Source organism: Elgaria multicarinata, chromosome 8 (assembly GCF_023053635.1).
Source record: "Elgaria multicarinata webbii isolate HBS135686 ecotype San Diego chromosome 8, rElgMul1.1.pri, whole genome shotgun sequence".
NCBI classification, from domain to species: Eukaryota; Metazoa; Chordata; class Lepidosauria; order Squamata; family Anguidae; genus Elgaria; species Elgaria multicarinata.
The window spans coordinates 55,919,616-55,941,946 of record NC_086178.1 but is presented as its reverse complement, the minus strand read 5'-3'; the positions used below and the strand labels follow the sequence as shown (position 1 = coordinate 55,941,946).

Genomic DNA, 22,331 nt, shown 5'->3' with positions numbered 1-22,331 from the left:
TAAGAGAAAAGAAGTGAGATGGTAGGGCACCTAGAGCTTGGATACCATGCAATATCCCACCAGACTAAGGGGAAATGCCATTGTGTTGCACTATATAGGAGAGATGGCCCAAATATTTGGGCACATCTGGCCAATATTCAGCATCCATTTTATATTTAAAATATAGTATGATAGATTTTCTGATGGATTCTCCAGGTGGCCCCTACAACAGCTCTGTTGTACTCATCTCTAAAGATGGAAGCTTTTGTCATACTCCTTTAGGGTCTGTAATTCAAGTTCACTCATAGGTGCTACAGGCTTGCCCTACTAGCATATTGGTCATGGAGGTAAATGTGAGCCCTACTATGCCACACTGAGAAGACTGCGGGGAGACATGATAGCACTCTTCAAGTACTTGAAAGGTTGTCACACAAAGGAGGGCCAGGATCTCTTCTCGATCATCCCAGAGCGCAGGACGTGGAATAATGGGCTCAAGTTACAGGAAGCCAGATTCTGGCTGGACATCAAGAAAAAACTTCCTGACTTTTCGAGCAGCACGACAATGGAACCAATTGCCTAGGGAGTTCGTGGTCTCTCCCACACTAGAGGCCTTCAAGAAGCAGCTGGACAACCATCTGTCAGGGATGCTTTAAGGTGGATTCCTGCACTGAGCAGGGGGTTGGACTCAATGGCCTTGTAGGCCCCTTCCAATTTTAGCATTCTATGATTCTACTGTGAATTACCTCTGTTTTTTAGAGTAGCAGCCAGCGGTAGGAAATAACTAGAGAAGAAGGCCAGGGGTGCATCTTGGATGTTGTCTCGGAGCACAGGAAGGAGCCAACTGTGAGGGAAATCCAGTGCCTCCCTGTTTTGGGAGAGAATAAGGTGACATAATTAAGAGGACTCAGGAAGTTCTGTGATGGGATATGCTGAGTTTGGGTGTTCATGTGACTTTCCCAGTAATTCCTGCTTTCAGCCACAACAATGCCATAAGACAGTGGAACTGTAAATGCCCCAAGCATAGCCAAGAATTTTTGATCTTGCGAGCAGCGAACTGAATGGCATAGGGAGATTCAATCAGGTTTCACTGAGCGCCATTTCCAGCTGGCAAAATGGAACAATATTCTGAATTGATAGAGAGAAGTAGGAAAGTTCAGAATTCCATATGACATCTGATCCCGATGTCTGTTCAGCAAGTCACATTTCTGCCCTATCTAGGTGTTCAGTAATGCTGAGCAGCCCCTGGATTCTGCCTGCCAATATCCCTTGCTAGGTCATGTGTAAAAGACAATGGGTACAGGGACAGGATTTTCAATATCCTGTTTCACACAAGGCTTTGTCAGTTTTGGCTAAAAGCCAGCTAAAATTTGTGCTCACCGCCAATCCTGTCCTTTTCTAAAAACTTCCACAACTCGCTACCCTCCAGATTTCTGGACCAACTCTTATCAGCCCCAGCCAGCTGTGCAAATGACTTGGAATGCTGGGGTTTGTAGTCCAAAATATCTGGAGGGCCACTGGTTGGGGAATGCTGCTCCAGAGCAATGGCAGGGTCCTGTCTGCAACATCACGCTGAGCATCAGAGGTGCTCCAAGTGCCCCAGAGACCCTGAGTGACTGCTGGGCAAGCCATCACTCTCCTCCCCATCTCCAAAGCTGGGAAGGGAGGACAGGGGCTCATCCCTGCTTAGCTGACACCCAGAGAGCAGGAAGACGTTGCAATGCAAAGCCAGTAAACTAGCAGGGAGGAGCCCCATCCTCTTGCTAGACTTTAAAAGCTGCTCCCCAATGGCAAGGACATGTGTGCCCCCCTCCTTGCTTGCATGTATTAAAAATTGGCTTGGGGTGCAAAACTCAGGACCAGTGGCCTTTACCCACTGGCAGGATTGGAGAGAGGGAATAGGAACATCGCCATCACAACCCCGGGAGATCATACTCACTCGGTGCCATCAATGCCTAGGGGCACAGCCTGCAGCACCACCTCAGGACCCATAGTGGCCACTGCAGCCCCCAGAGTCTGGTCAAGCAACACAGTGTGGGGAAAGTGTGGGGAGCTGCGCAGGTCAGCCAGGGACTGCAGGCACTGCAGCAGAAGGGGAACAGGAAAAGAAGAAGAAGAGTCACACAGTGAGACATAGTGCCCACCCAGCACAGACTCTGAAGAAGTCTTCCCTACATACTGGCTCACAACATTGACCTCCCAATATCCAAACTATAACCCACGTTTATGCCTCCTTGAACCACTAGCCGAGTGACCCAGACGGCAGCGACGAATAACCTCAGGAACCCGCAACGCCCTGCTTGCCTCCTGTGGATGAGGCCTGAAGTGCCACAGCAGCCCCTTTACCTTCCGCATGACAGGGTGACACTGCTGCCCACACGCCTCAAAGAAAGCCTTCAGCACCTGGAACACTGAAGCCCACGCAGCATGGAAGCGGTACGTCAGGCCCTTTTCCACGGCTCTGCAAGAAAAGTAAATGGCAAGACTCGCTAATAAGAAAAGGGGGGGCCCCTGCAAGACAAAGCAGGCTTGCCAGCTCCCCCAACCCGGCTGGCTGTTTCTTTCACCTGAACATCTTGCAGACGTGGGCAGCAGGTCCAGAGGGGCTGGCCGAGGAAACCAGCCCCAGTTCTGCCATGTGAGGGGCCACACACTCGTTGAGCAAGACCTGCGGGATGCAAAGAGACGCACTGGGCTTGAGCACCAGCTCACACTCCCAACAGGATGCGAGAAAGAGCATCGGAGCACCCAGAGCCCTCCACTCTCAGCTGTCACCACCAGCAGGCTGTACAAAGGGCGATGAGAGCAGAAGCGGCCTCTTCCACCTGCCCAGCTGAAAGGCCAGCTTGTTTTTGCCTCTTCCCTTGCGCGTTGTGTCATTTCAGATCGCATGCCTGCAGGCAGAGCTGTCTTTGATTTACTGACTGCACGTAAGCCTCCCCAGGAGAGTGGGATAGAGATACTTTAATAAATAAAATCACCCACCGTGGAAAACCCAACCATTATTTAGTCTCATGAAAGCAACCAAGCCCCCAGACAAGCACAATTCTTGCCAGCTGTGCATCAGGCAAGCTAGGAGCAACGGTGTGTACCTTGAGGGTCTGGGCGGCAACAGACACCACCTGGGTGTGAGGAGAAAGGAAACAGTTCATGGCCGCATTGAAGAGGCGGGAAAGGTGAGCCCAGCACAGATCCCACTGCAGCCTGCAACAGAGAAGAAAGGTGTTGTTGGGGATCATTTGGGGAACAGACACGCCCCCCTCCCAAACTTCCCCATCACTATCCCAACCACAGCTCCTTACTTGGCCAAGTTGACATGGGCCCGCTCCATGACGGCCAGCCAGGCCGACAAAGGCTGCAGATCACTTTCACTGGGTACGTAGTCGTAGAGCGCCTGGTGGAGCAAAACAGACAGCAGCACCTCTTGAGTACCCAGGGCGGGCTGACTGTGCCCCCCCACCCTGCCCTGGTTCAATTCCTGCGATACTCACCATGATAATCTGGGCATTGAGCTCCGCTGGCAAGCAGGGTGGCTGGGTGGCAAAGAGGCTATGAAAAGCTTTCATAGCACATGCTGTCACTAGCTGGGGAGAGGAGAGAAGAGAAGGAGGTAAACATTAAGAGTTCTTTTGGTGCATCAGGCCCTTCTGCCTTCGCGTCTCCTGCAAATCCAGGAGGCCAAACATGGTCACCCAATGCTCCATCCAGATTCTTTTCCCTCCACAAGAGAGGCCATTTGGGTATGTAGGTCCTCCCAGCCCCAAGGCCACCCTATGCCCCATCACTCCCACTGAAGCTCTCAGGCCCTCCAACTGGGCCATGTAGATTCGCCAAAGCAAAGGCAGAGCCATACAGCCACCGATGGCAAGGGAGGGGAACTCACCACGTGGCTGAGGGTCATCACCCGAAGCAGGGTCTCACAGCACGACTTGACAGATGGGGCAGGCAGGCAGGGCAATAGGTCACGTAGCAGAGTGAGCACATGCAAGGTGGTGGTGGCCTCTTTAGCACCTACGGAGCCAGACAGAGTCAGTGCTGCTACCCTCCCAACACAGTGGATTTATGGGAATTTCTTCTAAAATGTACAGCCCACCCCTTCAGGAAGATTTTCTCCCAAGGCAGCTTAGAAATATCAATAAATTATAAATCCATAAGATATATAAAATCCATATCCGTGTAATACCTTTATTAGGTCAACCAAACAATCACAAAACATGTGAGCTTTCGAGATCTCATACTGTGACATTAAAACCATATAAGAAATAAAACAAGCATAAAATCAGTTTTAGGAGCAAATATTAAAAGCCCTTAGAAAATTAAAAAGGTTTTCATCTGGCGCTAAAAATATAAACTCAAAGAAGTAGGAATGTCTACGCCAGGTTTCCCCAACATGGCACCCACAGAGCCCTGCTGTCAAATGTACGAACTTCTCCCGTCTCCTTTCTTCTCTTTTTTCTTTTTAAAACAGAGTGGCTGGGGGGAAGCTGCAAAGCAAAGCAGTGGCCAAGACCCCAGCTGCCCACCATCTTCCGTTCCCCAGCATTGTGGGAAAATTAAGATGCTAAGTGAGAAGAGTCTAGGCTAACAGTGTGCTCAGGTGTGTGTGTCTGTGTGTGTAGATATTAAAGGAACCCCTAAGCTACAGAGCAGGAGATGGTGCTGGAGTGGGGGAGGAGTAAGAAGGGAGGAATGGAGGGTCTGTGCTGGGTGCATACAAGAGAATTTTAGGGTGGCTGGTCCAGGGAGAGAGGGTGCCTGTATGGGTGGTGATCCAGGGGTAGAGAGGAGAGAGACAGAGTCAAGAGGAAAGGTAAGGCAGCAACATTTCTTTAGCCAGCCCTGGGTGAGTTGGCTGAGAGGAAATGAATGGGCTGAGAGTTAATTGAGCAGTAACTGATAGCGGGTGGGGTGGGGGGAGAATCTTAATGATGGGGTCCAATTGTAAAGGAATTGATTTTAGAGAATCAATTCATTTGGGGAAATGAATTAGCTTGCTTTCTCTGAAATGCGTCTTTGATTGTAGGAGGAAAATGATTCAAAGGAACGTTTTTGTGTTTTGGGGCTCAAACTGCACCTCTGTCTTGTACTTACATTCTTGGTCAAGTTACTTATCACTGAGCCTCACCAGAATTTCTAAATGTGCCCACTGTCCCCCAAAGGTTCACCTATGCAATCCACACTGCTGAGATCCACCATAAAGTGTTGCACCTTAGTTCACCAGATGTGTCAATATCCCAGGTCAGTTATGCAATTATAGGGAGATACCTACACTGCCATCTTAATAGAGCTGTTAGAACAATTCAATAAGATACACAGTTAAGAAACGGAGACCAATTCACAATATATTTTTGAAGAGGCAATAAGAGACCCTCTGGGTCAACGCTTAGATTTCTAAAGTGGCAAAATAGTGTGGACATCTGTTCTCTATGAGGCAACAGCTTCTCATGATATGGATTTCCCATCCCCAGTACCTCCAGCTTTCTCAATCTCTTGCACACAGAACTTGGCGGTAGAAGAGGCAGCCGGGTGATGTGAGGGAGCTCCGTCTCCAAACAGGAATTCACTCCCTCTGAGGATGGAGCAAACACCATGCTGAGCAGCCTTGCGGACCTGCAACAGGGAAGAGGGTTGTATGAGAAGAAGGCAAGCTAGACTGTAGCATGTGCCCAACTCTAAGCCATCACGTATGGGAAGTTATTTTTCTTTTATTAGCCACCTTGAGCATTCCAGATGGAAAGTTGGGATATAAATTTAACAACAATAAAAAGCAAGTTCTTGTGGTGATGTGGGGTTGCATGGATGTTAACCATGCGCAGTGAAACTGACTGATATGTGAAGTTTAGGGAAGGGGATACGAAACAGCATCTCCAGCAACTCACCTTGGGCTTGACATGGACAGTAAAGCTGAGCAGGCCATGGAAAACTTGCATCGTCACTGGGTAGTTCCAGGCTATCAGATTCTGCCTTCGCAGCAAAGTGGCTAAGCAGGAGAGCACCTGATAGGAAGGAGACAGAAAAAGCATGGGTATCATACTATCAGAGCTAGTTGTGCCCCAATGCACACTGGATGTTAAGAAACGTCCCTGCCAGTGTGACTGGAGAACCCTCAGTTTTAATTTCTAATACATCTGGCGCCATCAAGGGACAAAACATCCTCTGATACCAGCCTAATTGGATGCCCCCCAGATGTATTGAACTTCAATTCCTATCAGTCCCAGCCAGCTTGGCCAATCGTCAAAAATGCTAGGAGTTGTAGTTCCACACATCTGGGGGACACCAAGTTGGGGAAGGCTGTCCAACACCTTTAAGTCCAACTATAGGATTGATTCAACTCAGCTTTCCTCCACATACTTTGTTCAGGGGAAAAATAGCCCAAGTTGGGCCAAAGGGCTCCTGAACAGCAGACTTCTGCCTCCTTTCTGCATCACACTGCACAAAGGGTCCCATTAGGCACAACAGTTCCCCACAGAGGCTCTTTATGCCCCACCGCTATTCCCCTCCAGGAACACTTACCCAGCGGAGGGCCAAGGTGGAGTCTCCACAGGCTTGCGAGCCTAGGATGCCCATAAACGCCTTGGAAGCATCAGAGAACTTTTTGATCAACACGGGACCTGGTACCCTATTGGCAGGGGGAGGGGTGGTATGGACAATTGGGAGAAAGCAACATAAGGAAAAGTGAAAGCAATAACTTGATTCTTTCGCAGCTAGGCTCACTTGGTGGCACCCTGCATTTTTATTCTCCCAATCACCCACTCTGCTTCAAGAGACACAGGGGACTTCCAAGCCCAGACCAGCTCCCATATTTTTTATCACTGGCACGAGTAATCCTTGTCTTTCTCTCAACAAGGGACATCCGCACCTGGAGAGTTGTGCAGAATTTTGGCCATCCCATCTAAACAAGGATATAATACAATGGAAAATGTGTTATGGCTACAGTGATCAGGGATTCCTGATAAGGAGTGGATAATCAGTTCAGAATTTTTTAGCGTACTTTATTTCAGCAGTACACCAAAACTACTAAAAACAAACACAACGGCCTGGTTCACACATAGCAAGAAGCCACCGTGGATGAATTTCTCAGCAAGACTTTTTGTTATAGTGGCAGCAGCTATTTTGAATATTCGGGGCACACCAGGGGCACGTACTGGCTTCCTATTAGATGCAAACCTGGTGAGATTGGTTGTTGGGATAGCTGATAAGCCACCCACAACAGCCATGGATTCTGTGTGGCTTGTCCACCACCCTAATAGCTCATCCTTGCTGGGTTTGCACGTAACCCTGCAGGCTCCACAACCCACCGTGCCTAGTAAGTCATGGTGGGCTGCAGTGACTGTGCGAATCAGGTTACATAATCACACCAAAAAGGAAGCATGTTTATCTTGTTAACTCATTGCCAAAAATATATAGTAATGATCAAGAGTGTAAATAGATTCACAGGAGGATCAAGCACGTTTGATAGCAACAACCTCTTTCCAAGGCTGATTAGCCTTGGACCTAGACATAGTCAATATCTCATGGAATTTTATGTTTGCATCCCCACTTGTTCTATGCCAGGGGTGCACAATTTTTCCGCCCTGAGGGCCCCATGTGATGTTGGCTCCTGAATAGCTTAACCACTCATGATCGGGAATATGCTGTGAATCCCAGGTCACATGCACACACATACAAATAAACTCATTCACACACACAAACACCAGAGATCCTGATATAGATCACTCTCTCCTTGCTACTAGCAGTGAGGAAAAAGTGGTCTGTGTCAGGATCACAGGGGTGTGGGTGTGTGCTAATTCGGAGGTGGAGGGTTGGGTGGTCAGGGCATTCGTGGGGAACCCAATTCAGTTTTAGGGGGATCACAGCTGGTGCACCCTTGTTCTAAGGTTGCTTTACAGCATCCTGGGGTGGATGATGATGATGATTATTATTATTATTATTATTATTATTATTATTATTTATATAGCACCATCAATGTAATTGGTCTAAACCGGGAATACTCTTCTCATGTTTCTTAGAACTCACCGCTTCAGCACCAGATTCAGCAGATAAGCAACAGCAGCCAGTGACTCTGGTGATTCCACAGCTTCCAGAGTAGTCATCTAAGGAGACGCAGCATGGCAGACCAAAACAATCAGAGAGGAAGTTGGGCACTGCTGGGATTTTATCCTGACGTTTGAAGGATCGCATCCCTTCACACCAGCCTGCCCATATGCCGAAGTTATCAGAAGCTCTTCCCCACCCCACCCCAATGAAGGCACAGCGAACAGTGACACAGACGGCATGCTTTCCCCAGGAAGGCTTACTTGGCTCCTACTCTACTGCTATTCCTGGTCAAGGCCTTTTTATTTTCCCAGGTCTTTTATCTGCCGTTTCAATCTTGTTATTTTATTTTAAGGGCGCAATCCAATATTGAAGTTAAGCCAGCTAACAGATACACTGATGCGGCTGCTCAGCTAGTAAGAATGCACTAGTGGAATAGCCAAAATAGAGCAGAGTCATGTCGGACAGGGTGGGAGAAGCACACTTACACCACCATATCTTATCTTCAGACCATAACTGCACCTCTGCCGTTTTGGTGCTTTCCACCAACCTTGGAGCTGGCACAAGGAAAGTTTTTCATAGTATAATCGCTGCTTATACTGTCTCCCCTTGCTGCTCCATGGGTACGAGATCAATCCCACAATCTCATTCTGTGTAGGCCAGAAGAAAGACCTACCCTATGACTAGCAGCTTCTGGCTATTACAGGCGTAGGTAACCTGGTGCCCTCCAAATGTTTTGGACTACAACTCCCATAAGCCTCAGCCAGAACGGCCAATGATCAGGGATTATGGAAGTTGCAGTGTAAATCATCTGGAGGGCACCAGATAGCTTACCTTTGCTCTGTAGGGATAACTTGCCTGTTCTAGGTAAGGCCCTCTGGTACCTTTGCAAGTTCCAAAGCAGGCAGTAATGCAAGAGATGACGGTGTTCCCAACACAGAACCAGTGCCATCAAGGTCATGTTACCCACTGTCTGCCAAGCACCTGTCCAAGGCAAAGGAGCCCTGCTGAGGTGATAGTTCCCCCCTCCCCCAACTTCAACCCTTATGTGAGCAAGCCGAATGCCTGCACGGGGCTTAGAATACAAAGCAAACCATAATGTATTTGCCTGCCTCTCCAATATAACAGAACTTGTAGCTTCCAGCTGTAACGCTACCCTTATCTGAACAAGGGACCAACAAAGCTTACACATTCTTCTCGAAGAGAAAACTTTTCTCCATGTTCCCTATGCAAATACTGGGAGCTTAACATGGGGTTATTGGTGGCTACTGTGACCGCAGTAGTTGCTGTTAGCCATACTCCACTGTATATATTAGGGCTCTGGAACTTACAGACAGCCCCTGCCTGCCCCGTTTCCCTTGATACTTACCAGTGCCCCAAAATACTCTGTCTCGCTCTCTGCACCACCTTGTGCCCGGATCACCTCTGTGACAGCAGCCAGCACGGCACATACCTGTAAAGAAGCCAAAAGTGAGATTTGAAAGCTCAAACACCCAATTCACTAATACTCCCCGATAATATGCCACCCCACCACACACACGCCAAGTATTTCTTGCGAACCCTACAGACAGCTTACAACTGCTATGAGGAAAAATGCCCTGTGGTTGAGCCCCAAAAGACCATTCAAGCCCTTGATGCTACCTCTGCCCTATTTCTTTTCTTTTCTTTTTTTTAATACTATTTTTATTGATTTTCAAGTAAGGACAAATACAATAAACACACAGAGAGTAAAAGAAAACACTCAACAACAATATAAATGTTCCCACAGCACCACTATAAAAAAACATGGGTGTTCATTCCTTCAATAAGCACTTAGTACAGAAAAAGATGCAGGTTAGGTTAGAACCTCTGACCAAAAGGATTCCTGAGTCATTGGGGGTCTAGGTTCGCTAGGATTCACATTAATAAATGTGAAAAAGTCCAACCAGTTTCCCAAAAATGTGTCTGATGTTGTTTCCCCTTTTGCTAACCTGCTATGTTGTGTCAATTTATCATTTAAAGCTAGTTTCCAAATCTTATCAATTCAGCGTTGATGGTCAAAAGCTCTGTCGCTTTTCCAGAATTGGCCAATTTCCCACCTGGCTGCAACCAGCAAATGGGTGACCAAGGCTTTGGGAATAATGTTTCTATTGGCATTCCTAAAAATAGAAAGTAGAGCCAGTGCTGGGTCAGTTTCTATTTCAGCATGAATAATGTTTGTAATGGTTTGGAAAACCCTTGACCAAAAAGTTTTGACCTGTTGACATTCCCACCAAAGATGAATATAAGTGCCAGGAACTGAGCAACCACGCCAACAGAGCGGGGATATATTACCACTAATATGGTGCAGTCTAACAGGGGTGATATACCACCTGTGAGTGATTTTCAGAGTGAGCTCTTTAACTTTTGCTGATATTGTTTTATAGGGTGCTGATTGCCACAAGCTTTTCCATTCACCTTCAGTGAAACTGGTGCACAGATCATGTTCCCAAATAATTTTTAACCCTCCCTTATCTGGGAATTGACAATCCAACATCATATGATATATATCAGAAGCTCCCCCTTTAACCTTTCTAGAATAAGTCAGGCAAGCTTTCTCAAATATAGTAAGCGAGCGTGGAATGTTATGGAATTGATATAGAGCATTTGCAAAAGAGACTATTTGCATTTTTTGGAGCCAGGTACAAGGGAGTGGGCTCAGTTTTGCCTCTAATTGTTGCATTGATATGATTTTTCCTTGTATAAAGAGATCACGAATATGGAAAAAACCTTTTTCTTCCCAACCTGCAAATTGTCTATACTTAAATTGATCTCTGAATCGGGGGTGGTCTAAAATCGGGGTTAGGGGGGAAGGGGATGGTGCAAACCATTTTGCCCACTTTGCCCATACCTTTAAATTTGCTTTCAAAAACAGGTTATTAATTGTTTGAATATGTTTTTTCAGTGTTGGAAGGAATGGGATCGCCCTGATCGTAGGGATGCAGGGGGCGCTTTCAATTGACACCCACGGGATTGCTGTCTCATTTCTAATTATTTTGAGTAGTTGCCTCAATTGAAAAGCATCATGGTACAGCCTAAGATTTGGGACACCAAACCCCCCTAGTTTAGTTGGTCGGAATAGTGTCGCCTGATTGACCCGGATGCGTTTGCCCCCTCCACTGAATGTGGATAGAGCTTGTTGCCAACGTTTTAACTCATTTCCAGGAATCTCTACTGGCAGGGTATGAAATAAAAAAGACAGTTTAGGCAACAAAGTCATTTTCAGGGCTGCATTCCTCCCTAGCCAAGATAATTTAAGTTTCTTCCACAGTGTCATATCTTTTCTTCGCGCATTCCATAAAGGATCAAAATTGCGTATATGCAGTTGTTTGATTTCCTTAGTGATCTGAATGCCTAAGTATTTTAAACTGCCAAATCTTAAAGTGACTTTAAAAATTCATTGAATATTTTTCTGTTCAGCCAAAGGGATATTAACACAGAGCAAATCAGATTTGTCATAATTGACCTCCAGACCAGCAACTTCCTTGAAGGTATCCAGATGTGTGCGAAGAGCAGGAAGAGCAACCTTAGGTTCTGTTAACATAAGCAATATATCATCAGCAAAAAGGTTGATGCAATGATGTCTCCCATTTATTCTAGGCCCCGATATAGCTGGGTCTGCCCGAATTGAGGTTGCTAGGGCTTCTATTGCAATGGCAAAGATAAGTGGGGAGAGTGGGCAGCCCTGACGTGTGCCTCTAGTTATTTGAAACCTTTTTGATTCCCAAGAGTTAACACATACTGTTGCCTTAGCATCAGAGTACAATTGCTTCAATACCTTAAGAAATTGATTACCAAACGCCATTTTATGAAATAAGCGGAAAATAAAAGGCCATTCCAAGCAGTCAAATGCCTTGAAAACGGCAAGAGAAAACAGTGCCAAAGGAGACTTTTGGCTTTCGCTGTGGTGAATTAAGTTAAGTATCCTGCGCACTGAATCTGCTAAGTGTCGACCTGGCATAAAACCTGTTAGATCTTCATCTACATATTCTGTTATAAACTGGTTCAGACGATGAGCAAGCAAGGATATGAAGAGTTTAGCATCCTGATGAAGAAGTGCTATTGGGCGATAAGAGTTCACTAGGTGGGGATCTTGTCCTGGCTTAGGAATGGTTATCAAACGCGTGCGTTTCCAGGATTCTGGAATCTCCCCACCTTCTAAAATAAAATTAAATAATCTCACTAAATAGGGAGTAAGGGTGACTTTAAAAGCTTTATAAAATTCCCCCCCAAGACCATCTATGCCTGGTGATTTCCCATTTTTTAAACGTTTTATGGTCTCTTCTATCTCCTCAGCTCTTATGGGACTATTAAGAAGAGTTCTATGTTCTACTTTTAATTTAGGGATAATCAGCCTGTCTAAGAATGCGTCTATCTTGGTCACATCAGGGCTGTCTGTAGTATATAATTTTTGGTAGAAATTTTCAAATGCCTTACAAATTTCCTCATTTTTATAAAGAAGGTCCCCCTGAGGTGACTTGATATGTGAGACCCGAGATTTAGCCATTTTTCTGCGTAAGGCTTTGGCTAAAAGCCTAGAGCTTTTGTTGCCAAATTCATGATAACGATTAAGAAATGCCAAGGATCTATGTACAGTACATGTGTCTAAAGCAATAAGTTCACCACGTTTGCCCATTAGTTGTCTGTATGTCCTTTGACTGCCGGTGCGTTTATGAAGCGCTTCGAGATGAGAAATGTCGTACAGTAGCCTGGTGCGTGCTGCCTCTCTCTTCTTCTTTATCTGTGAAGCCTCTTTGATGCACGATCCTCGAAGAACCGCTTTCATAGAATCCCATAAGATATCAGTTGAGATTTCTGGCAGGTCATTGAATTGGAAGTATTCAGAGAGATCTTTTTGCAGTTGTTCTCGAACTGATTGTTTAGTTAAAAGATGAGGGTCCAAGCGCCAGAAATAAGAGTTGGTGCGATCTTCTGAAAGTGTCAAGTCAATCCAAATTGGGGCATGATCTGACATTGTGATGTTGCCTATGTCAGCTGTAGTCACTTTGTCCTTTAAGGGCTCAGATAAGAGGAGGAGATCTATACGGGAGTAGGAGCGATGTGTTGCAGAAAAACAGGAAAAGTCTCTATCCTGCGGATGTAGAACTCTCCAAATATCACACAAGCCCTGTTCCTGAAGAAGGTCCGTGAGAAAAGTTGAGGATTGGGGTCGACCAGACTTAGCCTTAGAGCGATCCATCTCATCATTGGGTACAGTGTTGAAGTCACCTCCAAGGATTACCTGACCCTTTTTAAAAGTGTCTAGGGTAGAAAACATACCCTGAAGGAATGAGCATTGATTAACATTAGGGGCGTAGATAGATCCAATTGTGAGTTGCTCAGAGCCCAAGAGTCCCGAAATGAAAATGTAACGGCCTTGTGTATCACAGCATGTGTCCAAGATCTGAAATGGGCATTGGTTAGCCACAATTATGGCTACTCCTCTTGATTTGGAAGAACCAGGGGAGCATACGTAGTGTTGAATCCATCTGGCCTTAATTTTGTTTTTCAATTGAGATTTCTGATGGGTCTCTTGTAGCAGAACGATGTCGGGTCGCTCTTTCTTGAGCAGCAGTTCCACTTTGGCACGTTTTATTATGGAACCCAGGCCCTTTACATTAAATGATAGAATTTTCAGTTTGTCAGCCATCAGAGTCCAGAAAAAACAAAGCTATTGGTAAGTAGCGCTTAGATGATATGAACCACTGCATAGAGAGCAAAGTAGAGGATATAGGACACCCAGTGAAAGCATGCACGTGGAGGGAACTACCATGTTGAACAACATTAATATAACAAAACAACATAACAAACAAATGCCACTGATTGGCTGAGGTCTGAACAAGCGAGACCTCCACGAAATCACTAGAAGTGATCGTCACCTGTGGGCGTTTCCAGGGGGCAACAGGAGGAGAAATAATTCTAAACATCTGATATGAAAATCATAAAGTTCTTTTGAACCGTGGGCATTGCTGAAAGCCCACATAGATGGGGTTATAGGTATTCAAGGAAAGCCTGTTAAATATGTGTGTAGGAGGTGCAGTACAGGGGATTGGGTGAAAGCCAAGCCTCCCTAGTAAGCCGTACAAATCAATGAGTATCCATATTCAATCTGGGTGAGGGGAGCGACTGTGGTCTGGAGAACCATCTGCCCTTGTTAGACGACGTCGAATTCCAGCCCTTCTATTGTGCCCTCGAGCAGTTGACCAATCTGAAGAGTGGCCACGTGAGCCCATGGGGGTGTCACCTGTAGCAAAGTCTGGAGGGTCCAAGTGCAGGCTTTTCGATAAGGCAATCGCCTGGGTTCCAGATGAGGCTGTGTAGAAACGACCATCTTGCTGAACCACTAGTTTAAAGGGGAAGCCCCACCGGTAACGAATGTTGGCGATACGGAGAACATCTGTGAAAGGTTTAAAACGCTTACGACGTGCTAGGGCGTCTGGGCATAAGTCCTGATAAATCTGAAGATCTACGCCCTCATATTTGATTGTACGGAGATTGCGCAAAGCTTTGTATATTTGCTCTTTCTTTGTATACCGTTCAAAGCATATAATAATGTCTCTCGGGGGACCGCCATTGTTGTTTGCCCTTCCCAAGGATCGATGTGCCCTCTCTATGTCTTCTCTTGAAATCTGGGTTCCTAAGTTTAAGCCAGAAAGCCAGGTTGTTATGAACTTGATCATGTCTCCCCCCTCTTCTTTTTCTGGGATCCCACGTACCCTAAAATTTCGACGTCTGCTGTGATCTTGATGTTCCTCCAGCTGAATGTGCAAATCTCTCACTGCATCTGTCATTTTCTTAATTTGGGATTGTGATTTCATTCCCATTTCCAGGGCTGTATTTGCAGATACGGCCGTTTCAGCTTGTTTGTTGGCTAATTCTTTTACTGTGACTTCTAGCGCTTTAAAGGCTACAGTCCAGCTTTCTGTTAAATCATGTTTTAATTGCTTGATGTATTGAAGGAGATCATGATTGCTAACAGTCTCCTCTAATTCCCTGCTATTTTTTCCGGCCTTAGGCGTTGTTGCTGCCATTGCGGCCTTCTCGGTTTTATCTGCACTGTCAAATAGGCAGTCAGTGTCAAGGCCTCTGAGACTTGTTTTTTTTGCAGCTCTCTTTGGCTGCAGTCTCTGTTGCATCCCTTCACTATTCCCCCCACTTTTAAGAAAAAACTAGTGCTTAAAGCCAGTTTCCAAATGCTTACTGTGCCCACGGTTCAGAGCAGCAAGAGATTAGGCCTCCATCTTGAGCAGAGCCAAGCCAAGCCAAGCCAAGCCACGCCCCCCCCTGCCCTATTTCTTCCTTTCCAGGAGTGGCTCTGTAATGCACACCATTTTCAGCTAGAGATGAAGAGTGGCAGATGGACCATCACTCCAAAGACGAAAGAATTTGACCAATACTTCCTAATATTAAAAATTAAGCTGTTATTATAATCAATGAATAAACAAGCCTAATACATATGATCCAACCTGTTGGTTACGTGGCAACCATAGTTAAGTGATGCTAGTTGAACATCAGTGTCTGCCACAGTTATTTCAGGCTATCAGTTCCATTGTGGAGTGTCTATTTATTCTTCTTCTTCCTGACATCTTGTTTGTCCGCCATCTTCTCTACTTTCCTCTCTCTTCTCTACTCTCCTGTCTCGCCTCCCTCAGGTCCTTCTTCAGTTCTCCAACTGTCACCAACCAACTTCCCCTCTCTTTGCTCTTTCCCATCATTCTATGGCCCTCCCTTCATTGGCTTCTGTTCTATGACCTCAAAGGAGTAAGAACTGCAGACTCCTCCCCTCCCTGATGATATACTTGACCTCACATATCCCATTCCCCAAGAACACTGCACCCTTCTACAAGAATATTCTTGAATGGGTGTGGCATGGGCTGTCATAATAACGGAAGAAGGGATTGGCAGTTGGGAGTGGTTAGGAGAGGAGCAGGAGAAAGAAAGAGGAAAAAGAGGGGGGGAAGAACAGAGGAAGGTGCTGGAGGGATTTGGGGAAGTTAAGAAAGAGAAGGTGACATTAGACAGAATGTCTGTAAGGAGCAGGGCATTGGGCAGCCTGCCACGTTGAACAGCATTTCCAGAGCAACATCAAGAAGTTTACCCTGGCAACGCACAGGGCCCTGCAAGAACAGCTGGACATCTATTTAGGAGTTGAGGCAATTGTGTTAATTGTTAAGTTGTTAATAGTAAATTCATAAAGTCCATAAAATGAAGGGCTTAGTTTTGGTGCCTCACCCAGATTCCTTACTTACGGTTACATGGGGATTTCTCCCAGCTCTCATATTACAGTGTCAGTTGCATAATTGTGTCAGTTATATATTCAATAGCTAAAGGAACCAGAATCGTCATCCCTGTAGCTGTTACAATTTTTAAGAAAACATACTTTAAAGTTTGCATGGGAAAAAAGGACAAGATGAAATGTTCCCACCCATCCCCACTGGCTGACATAATCACTGTCCTCAGCTGTAGACTCCTCAATCCTTTTCATGACACTGAATGTAATATACACAGTTCACAACTATGAGTGAGGAGAGACAGATTGGCCATCACTCTTGAGACTAATGAATATGAATAATACTTCCCAATCTTACAGACTAAAGACAGTTCACCAGTCAATTCACAACACAACACAAATTACCCAAGCCCAACCCATGGCTGGTTATGTGCCACAGTGTCAATTGACTAATGCTACTTAAATAGAAGTTTTTGCCATGCTTCTTCTCTGCTTCTCTCCTCCACGCCTTCTCCTCCAACTGTCAACAACTGACTTGTCCTCAATTTGCTCTTTCCCAGTATTCTTATCCCCTCCCTTCACTGGCCTTGCATTCTATGACCTCATAAGAGTTGGCATTCAAGTACCTCCTTGTGGGCAGCAGAATTGGATTCCCAGAGACGCTGCACTCTGCTGAAGGTGAGGTTAGTGCAGTCACTCAGGCCGCTCAGGAAAGTGGCTGAAGATTTGTGGGTCTTAGCAGTTTCAGCATTGTCGTCTTCTTCCATGCAGAGCTGGGTCCCCTCTCCATCCCGTAAGGCAGGCAGTGGTCCTGATGACTGCAGTTCATTGTGCAGTTTCAGAGCATCCACAGTCAAATTACTGTTTTCTATATAGAAAGATAAGCATTCAGCCAGCTCTAGGGAAGTCAGACACCTTTCAAATATATATCTATCAGGCTTGTCTATCCATATTAGGCCAGAGAGAGTTACAACTAACAAGTTCAGCTGGCCCAAGAAACCCAAAGAAAATGTACCACGGATTGGGTACAGCTTGCGAGAACCACTCATTGACTTGGCATCAAGGCACCATAGATTCAAAGCTGCACCAGGTTTTTTTGCACCAACACATTGAAAAGTACCTTGCTTGGCCTTACTCAAAACACATAGACCATGAATAAGCAAGCTTACAGACAGAGGTTCCTCATCCACAGGACACGGGCTGTGTTTTAGAGCGAAATTTCATGTTTGTTAGGAAAAGAGATAACTTTCTGCTTTGTGTTGCTTGAGCCCTTCATTCTGGACACAGATTCATCGGTACCAACTACATTATAGGACTTTGTCTGAATCAGCCTCAACATCTATTTTTAATGAAAAGGGGCAGCAACATATGATGAATAAATAAAACCAGAGTGCTTTTCACCTCCTTAAGAATGCTTTCTCCTCAACAGGGCCAGGGTCAAGTACACACATGGTTGAGCATCTGCTGAGCCCCTAAGACCTGCTCTACCTCATCACTCTCTCAACCTACTTGTTCACCTGCCTCTGACCAAAACAACAGTGGTGGTGAAGAGGAAGAGCAGCCGATGCCCCTGCTTACTTGTTCACTGGCTCTTTGCCTGTCAAGCAAGCAAGCCAAAATGATAATGAGGATGAGGAGCAATAGCAGCTGGCGACAATGGCGCTGAGAAGGCAGCCTCGCTGAGGGAAGGGCGCCTTGCCCAAGCACTCTCAAAAACTTGGGGCGGAAACTGCTTCTTAACCCTGCATAACTCGCCCACACGCTGTACATTAGTTGTAGATCTCTCTTTGAGCCCTGTCCATGGAAGCCCCCTCTCCTCTATAGAAGCGCCTGCTATTCGGACCCTCCCCTCCGCCAACACCACAGCTCTTTTCGCTTATCCGGCCACACATACCCGATCGAGGAGCGAGCAAACGTCCACGGGCAGCCAGGCGGTAGCGTCGTCCCTCCGGATTGCTGTCGCTGCTGTGTCCCTTGCGCCAGCGCTTGAGCTTGCTGGCAGAGCCAGATCGCAGCTTGCCCGATCGCCCCATTCTGTTCAGTTCAGACCGCAAGAAAACCACGTGCCGTCTTCTACTTTCAACTCCCTTTCTAAAGTAATTCCGGTTACCTACTTCCGTGAGCCACTTCAACTTCCGGTTTGGGGGGGGGTTGGAATCCAAAGAGATGTAAAAAAAGGATTTCTCAACATTTTATTCACTTCCGGCTCCGATTATAATCCTCCGTGTGCGGGCTAGGAATCGATGTAAATAAAACAGGCAGGAGCCGAGTTTCTCTGCTGTTGTAGTTCGTTGAAATAACCAGTGCTTCTAAAAAGAAAAACTCTTATTGTTCACTAGATGAGTCCACTCCCTCAGCAAGCTAGAGCAGAACTTCTTAAGAGGAAGATTGGCAAGGGCAAACTTTAAAAGTAGGTCCAGGGTGTATAAATGTAACTTGTTTTCTTACAAATAAGAGTTACAAGGAGTCAGTTTGCAATCCTATACACACGTGAGTAAGCCTATTTGAATTCAGTGGGTAGAATATATAGAATTGGAATGCAAGTGTTTTAGAAACTCAGTAATCCTGTTTCTTAATCGAAGAAATTTATTTATTTATAGTGGGCCTTAAGGTATCAGAAGATACCTTAAACCCTGCTGCTTTTGGTTAAGCAGCAGGGTTTAAGGTGTCTTGTGTGATGTGTTTAGCTAAACCCTGCTCATTCACTAACCACAGTCGGACTGTCTGCAGCAGGGTTAACCATGGCTTAAAGTGTTGTGTGCAGCAGCACGGCTTGCAGATAGCGCTAACCCTAGAAAATCACAGTTTCACTAACTACAGAGTTCCTTCTGAACAGGCCCAGTATTTTAACCCTGCTGTTTGCAGAGGCGTGCACAGCACATTTCATTAGGGTGTGCATTCAGGGGATTTTTATTTATTTATTTTTAAAGATAAATATTTATTGAATACTCAGTCATAGAGGACATTTTTATCCATTTATTTATTAAACACTGTAGACACTAATGCCCTTCTCCATGTTTGGCTTGCCTAACCACAGGAGGGCAGTTGCAGGTGTGTGTGTGGGCGCCGGGGGGGGGGGGGGGGGGGGAATGAGAAAACTCTCCTCAAGCCCAAGCATTGGTGGAGCTTTGTGGTGACACTGACCAGAGGAGGGGCTTAGGAGACAATATTAACCTTTGGGGGCTCTCCTTCCAGCCTCTTTGAAGTGTGGCTCCTGGCAGAGAAGTTCCTGGCAGAGTGATTGCTTTTCTCTCCTGCTACTGGAAGCAACAGCATGCTGTTAGGGGTGGCAGCAGCAGAGCAGCCAAATGGCAGCTGGAGGACTGTTCCCACTGTGTCTGGATCCCCCTCAGGAACCGTAGTCAATAGCCCCTTCAATTCAGTGCTTGAGGCATTACAGAGATTAATAATGAGACAGTCCTTGGCCTCAGGCTTACAATCTAAGAGACATGACACAAAATGTGTGTTTTTTGAGTGGCCATGCCCACCATCCCAGCCATTATATGTATGGGCAAGATTCCCAATGTAGCCATTTTGTGAGAGTACTCATGACACCCTCTCAAAATTCCAAATGTGCTTACCTACCCAAAATGGTTGGGGAGTCCTGCTATACACATGTACCCGTCTGGGGATTACTTTTGAGTAGACCTACATAGGATTGCACTGTAACCTGTTCTTTGAGACTTACTCCCTAGTAAGTGGATTTAGAATTGGTTGCAATTATGCACATTTATCTCAGACTAAGCTGCACTGAGAAAAATGGGACTTACTTCTGAGTAGACATACAATTGTAAACAAGATTGTACTGAAAATATTACTCATGCAGCACAATCTGATTCCTATTGACTCATTGACCTTTTCCAAGATAAGTGGGTATGGGATTGCAGCCTTAAATAGGGGTAGGAAGAGAGAGGGGGGATTTGGGGAAACAAAGGTACCAGAAAGAGATATACAATGGTTCAATGGATGGAAAGCAAGATTTGACTAAGAAGCATATGTTCAAATTCCATCTTTGCGATGAGTGTATTGTGTGTCAATTGAGCAAGTTACTGTTCCTCCAAATGTACTACGTTTTGCTTCTGGATCAAAATGTGAGCAATGTAACACCAAGTTTGGAAATACATGCAAATAAAATCTTTATAAATGTGAATATTAATCTTGTATGAAAATTAGGTGACCTCCTAAGGAATAGGGATCTAGCAACCCTGTGGGGGGCATATTAGTTGTTACTTGGATTCAGGTGTATTCCACAGAAGATACGGTCGTATGCCACCACAGTAAAACACATCATGGCAAACAAATCCAAAGCCACCTGGCAAAGACAACACAGGTAAAGTTTTAATTGGCAGCCCAGGCTTGTTAGAAATAGGGGAGCCATGAGCAGTTCTTGGACCTAGGCAGCCAATTCCCTTGGGAGCTCTTGCACAGGCAGCACCAGACTCAAAGCCTTTCCAGGACAGTATCACTTAACTGGTGGTGGTGACATGTTTCAGATATTTCTATGCTCTGGCTGGGGAACTCTCTGCTCTTAAAAAAATAGCATGGCAGGAAGACAGTAAGGCTAAACTCTTTTTTCTGACACTATCTTTCTAGTGGCAGGGAATTCTTTCCAGGGGTGGATGCTCAGCACTATGAAGCCTGAATTGAAACTGTACAGATAGGCAACCTAGTGCCCTTCAGATGTTTCCACCAGCCTCAGCCAGCGCCAACAATGCTCGGGGAATGTGGGAGTTGTAATCCAAGTCATTTTGAGGGCACCAGATTTCTTATCCCAGGCACAAAAGTTGGTGTCTGTCACTAGCTGCCAGTGTGCAGGCATGTGGCTTTTCTAAGGCATCCATCCGATTCAACTGGTACACACTATGAGGATGGATAGGATCCTGTAGATCCCATCTGGTGCCTGGCTCCTAAGCGGCATCATTCTGCCCCATATAATGCCTTAGGGATCTATTTTCTTCCCCTGTGCTGTACATTCCTTGAAAATATATTAATGCGGCTTTTTGAATACAGAGTGAAACTGAAAAATGGAGCAACCGGGGGATGCCTAGACACGTTGCGACGGTGGCATCCCCGAGGATGAAGGTCACGTAGCTCTTCGCGTGCGCTTCGTGAGCTCCGTGCGGGAGGCAGCGGGCAGGCGTCTCTTTCTGAACGCATGCGCAAAGCCTTCATAGTTCCTCGTTCAAAACGCACGTATGAATTCTAGTCTGAAACATAGACCGCTAGGCCGCCAAGAAGGACTTGCGCACGAACAAGGCTGAATTTGGATGGTTGGGGGTGGTTCAGCGGCTCTGGATCGTCCATAAAGACTGAACGGTTTAAATGGCCGGAGACAGAACTTCCTGGTCACTTTTGAAGCTATTCTGGTTCCCCCTTGGATGTGGAAGTGAGAACTCTCCACAGAAATAAATGGAGAAACTGAGGATTTTTGAGTAGCCTGTCAGACAAAAGGTAGTAGCGAAGACAAAAATTAATGCTCTTTCTAACTCAGATCTCCTCTTAATGTGAAACGTATTTAATTAAAACAAAGTAAAAAAAATACTCTGCCAACAATCCATTATCGTCATAGAGCAGGGGTGTATGTGTGTGAGAGAAGGGGGATATGGTTCAGAGGCAGGCTTCAGACAGCCCTGCAGTGTAGTCCATTGTTAATATTGCAGATCAAAGATGATTTCCAACCAAAAATCTCCGCAGAAAACGCCTTCGTGTAAGGATCTCCTTAAATTATCCCATCAGATCCACTCCCATCCGAAATCTAATTGCATTCAGAATCCACGTGCTCCGTTGACTTCTAGTGTTGCAATTTTACATATTGAAAAACAATTTAAAACAATTTTCATACGGAACGTCTTGAGTAATAGCACGAATTCGTATCCTTACTGTTACCTTTTGCTTTGCGGGCGGGGGGCAAAGAACCCTAGCAACTCTCGCTTCGCCCTTGGGGAAAAATTGAAAAAGAAAAGTGGAAAGGCATCTAAAGTTAACCCGGAATAGAGACGTGCCGGTGAGTCTACCTTTTCGAAGTCTATGGGGGCATCTGCGTTTTGCAGTCGTGGGAGCGGTATTCATTCGG

The 22,331-nt window shown here is 45.8% G+C and overlaps 1 protein-coding gene across 1 annotated transcript in view; it reads right to left on the bottom strand.

Annotated features, from left to right (window-relative positions):
* RRP12 (ribosomal RNA processing 12 homolog) overlaps window positions 1-18,309 on the bottom strand; it is a 34,193-nt gene extending 15,884 nt beyond the window's left edge. Inside the window, exons 1-15 of the mRNA XM_063132513.1 lie at window positions 18,153-18,309; window positions 16,885-17,126; window positions 9,380-9,463; window positions 7,993-8,069; window positions 6,490-6,595; window positions 5,856-5,972; window positions 5,448-5,586; window positions 3,860-3,987; window positions 3,468-3,560; window positions 3,279-3,370; window positions 3,069-3,180; window positions 2,544-2,644; window positions 2,323-2,437; window positions 1,916-2,058; window positions 723-844 (exon numbers count right to left, since the gene is read on the bottom strand). Coding sequence (XP_062988583.1) covers window positions 723-844; window positions 1,916-2,058; window positions 2,323-2,437; window positions 2,544-2,644; window positions 3,069-3,180; window positions 3,279-3,370; window positions 3,468-3,560; window positions 3,860-3,987; window positions 5,448-5,586; window positions 5,856-5,972; window positions 6,490-6,595; window positions 7,993-8,069; window positions 9,380-9,463; window positions 16,885-17,126; window positions 18,153-18,291 — 1,810 coding nt within the window. The 5' untranslated portion in view covers window positions 18,292-18,309. The remainder of the gene's footprint in view (window positions 1-722; window positions 845-1,915; window positions 2,059-2,322; window positions 2,438-2,543; window positions 2,645-3,068; window positions 3,181-3,278; window positions 3,371-3,467; window positions 3,561-3,859; window positions 3,988-5,447; window positions 5,587-5,855; window positions 5,973-6,489; window positions 6,596-7,992; window positions 8,070-9,379; window positions 9,464-16,884; window positions 17,127-18,152) is intronic.
* Between the last annotated feature and the right edge of the window lie 4,022 nt (window positions 18,310-22,331).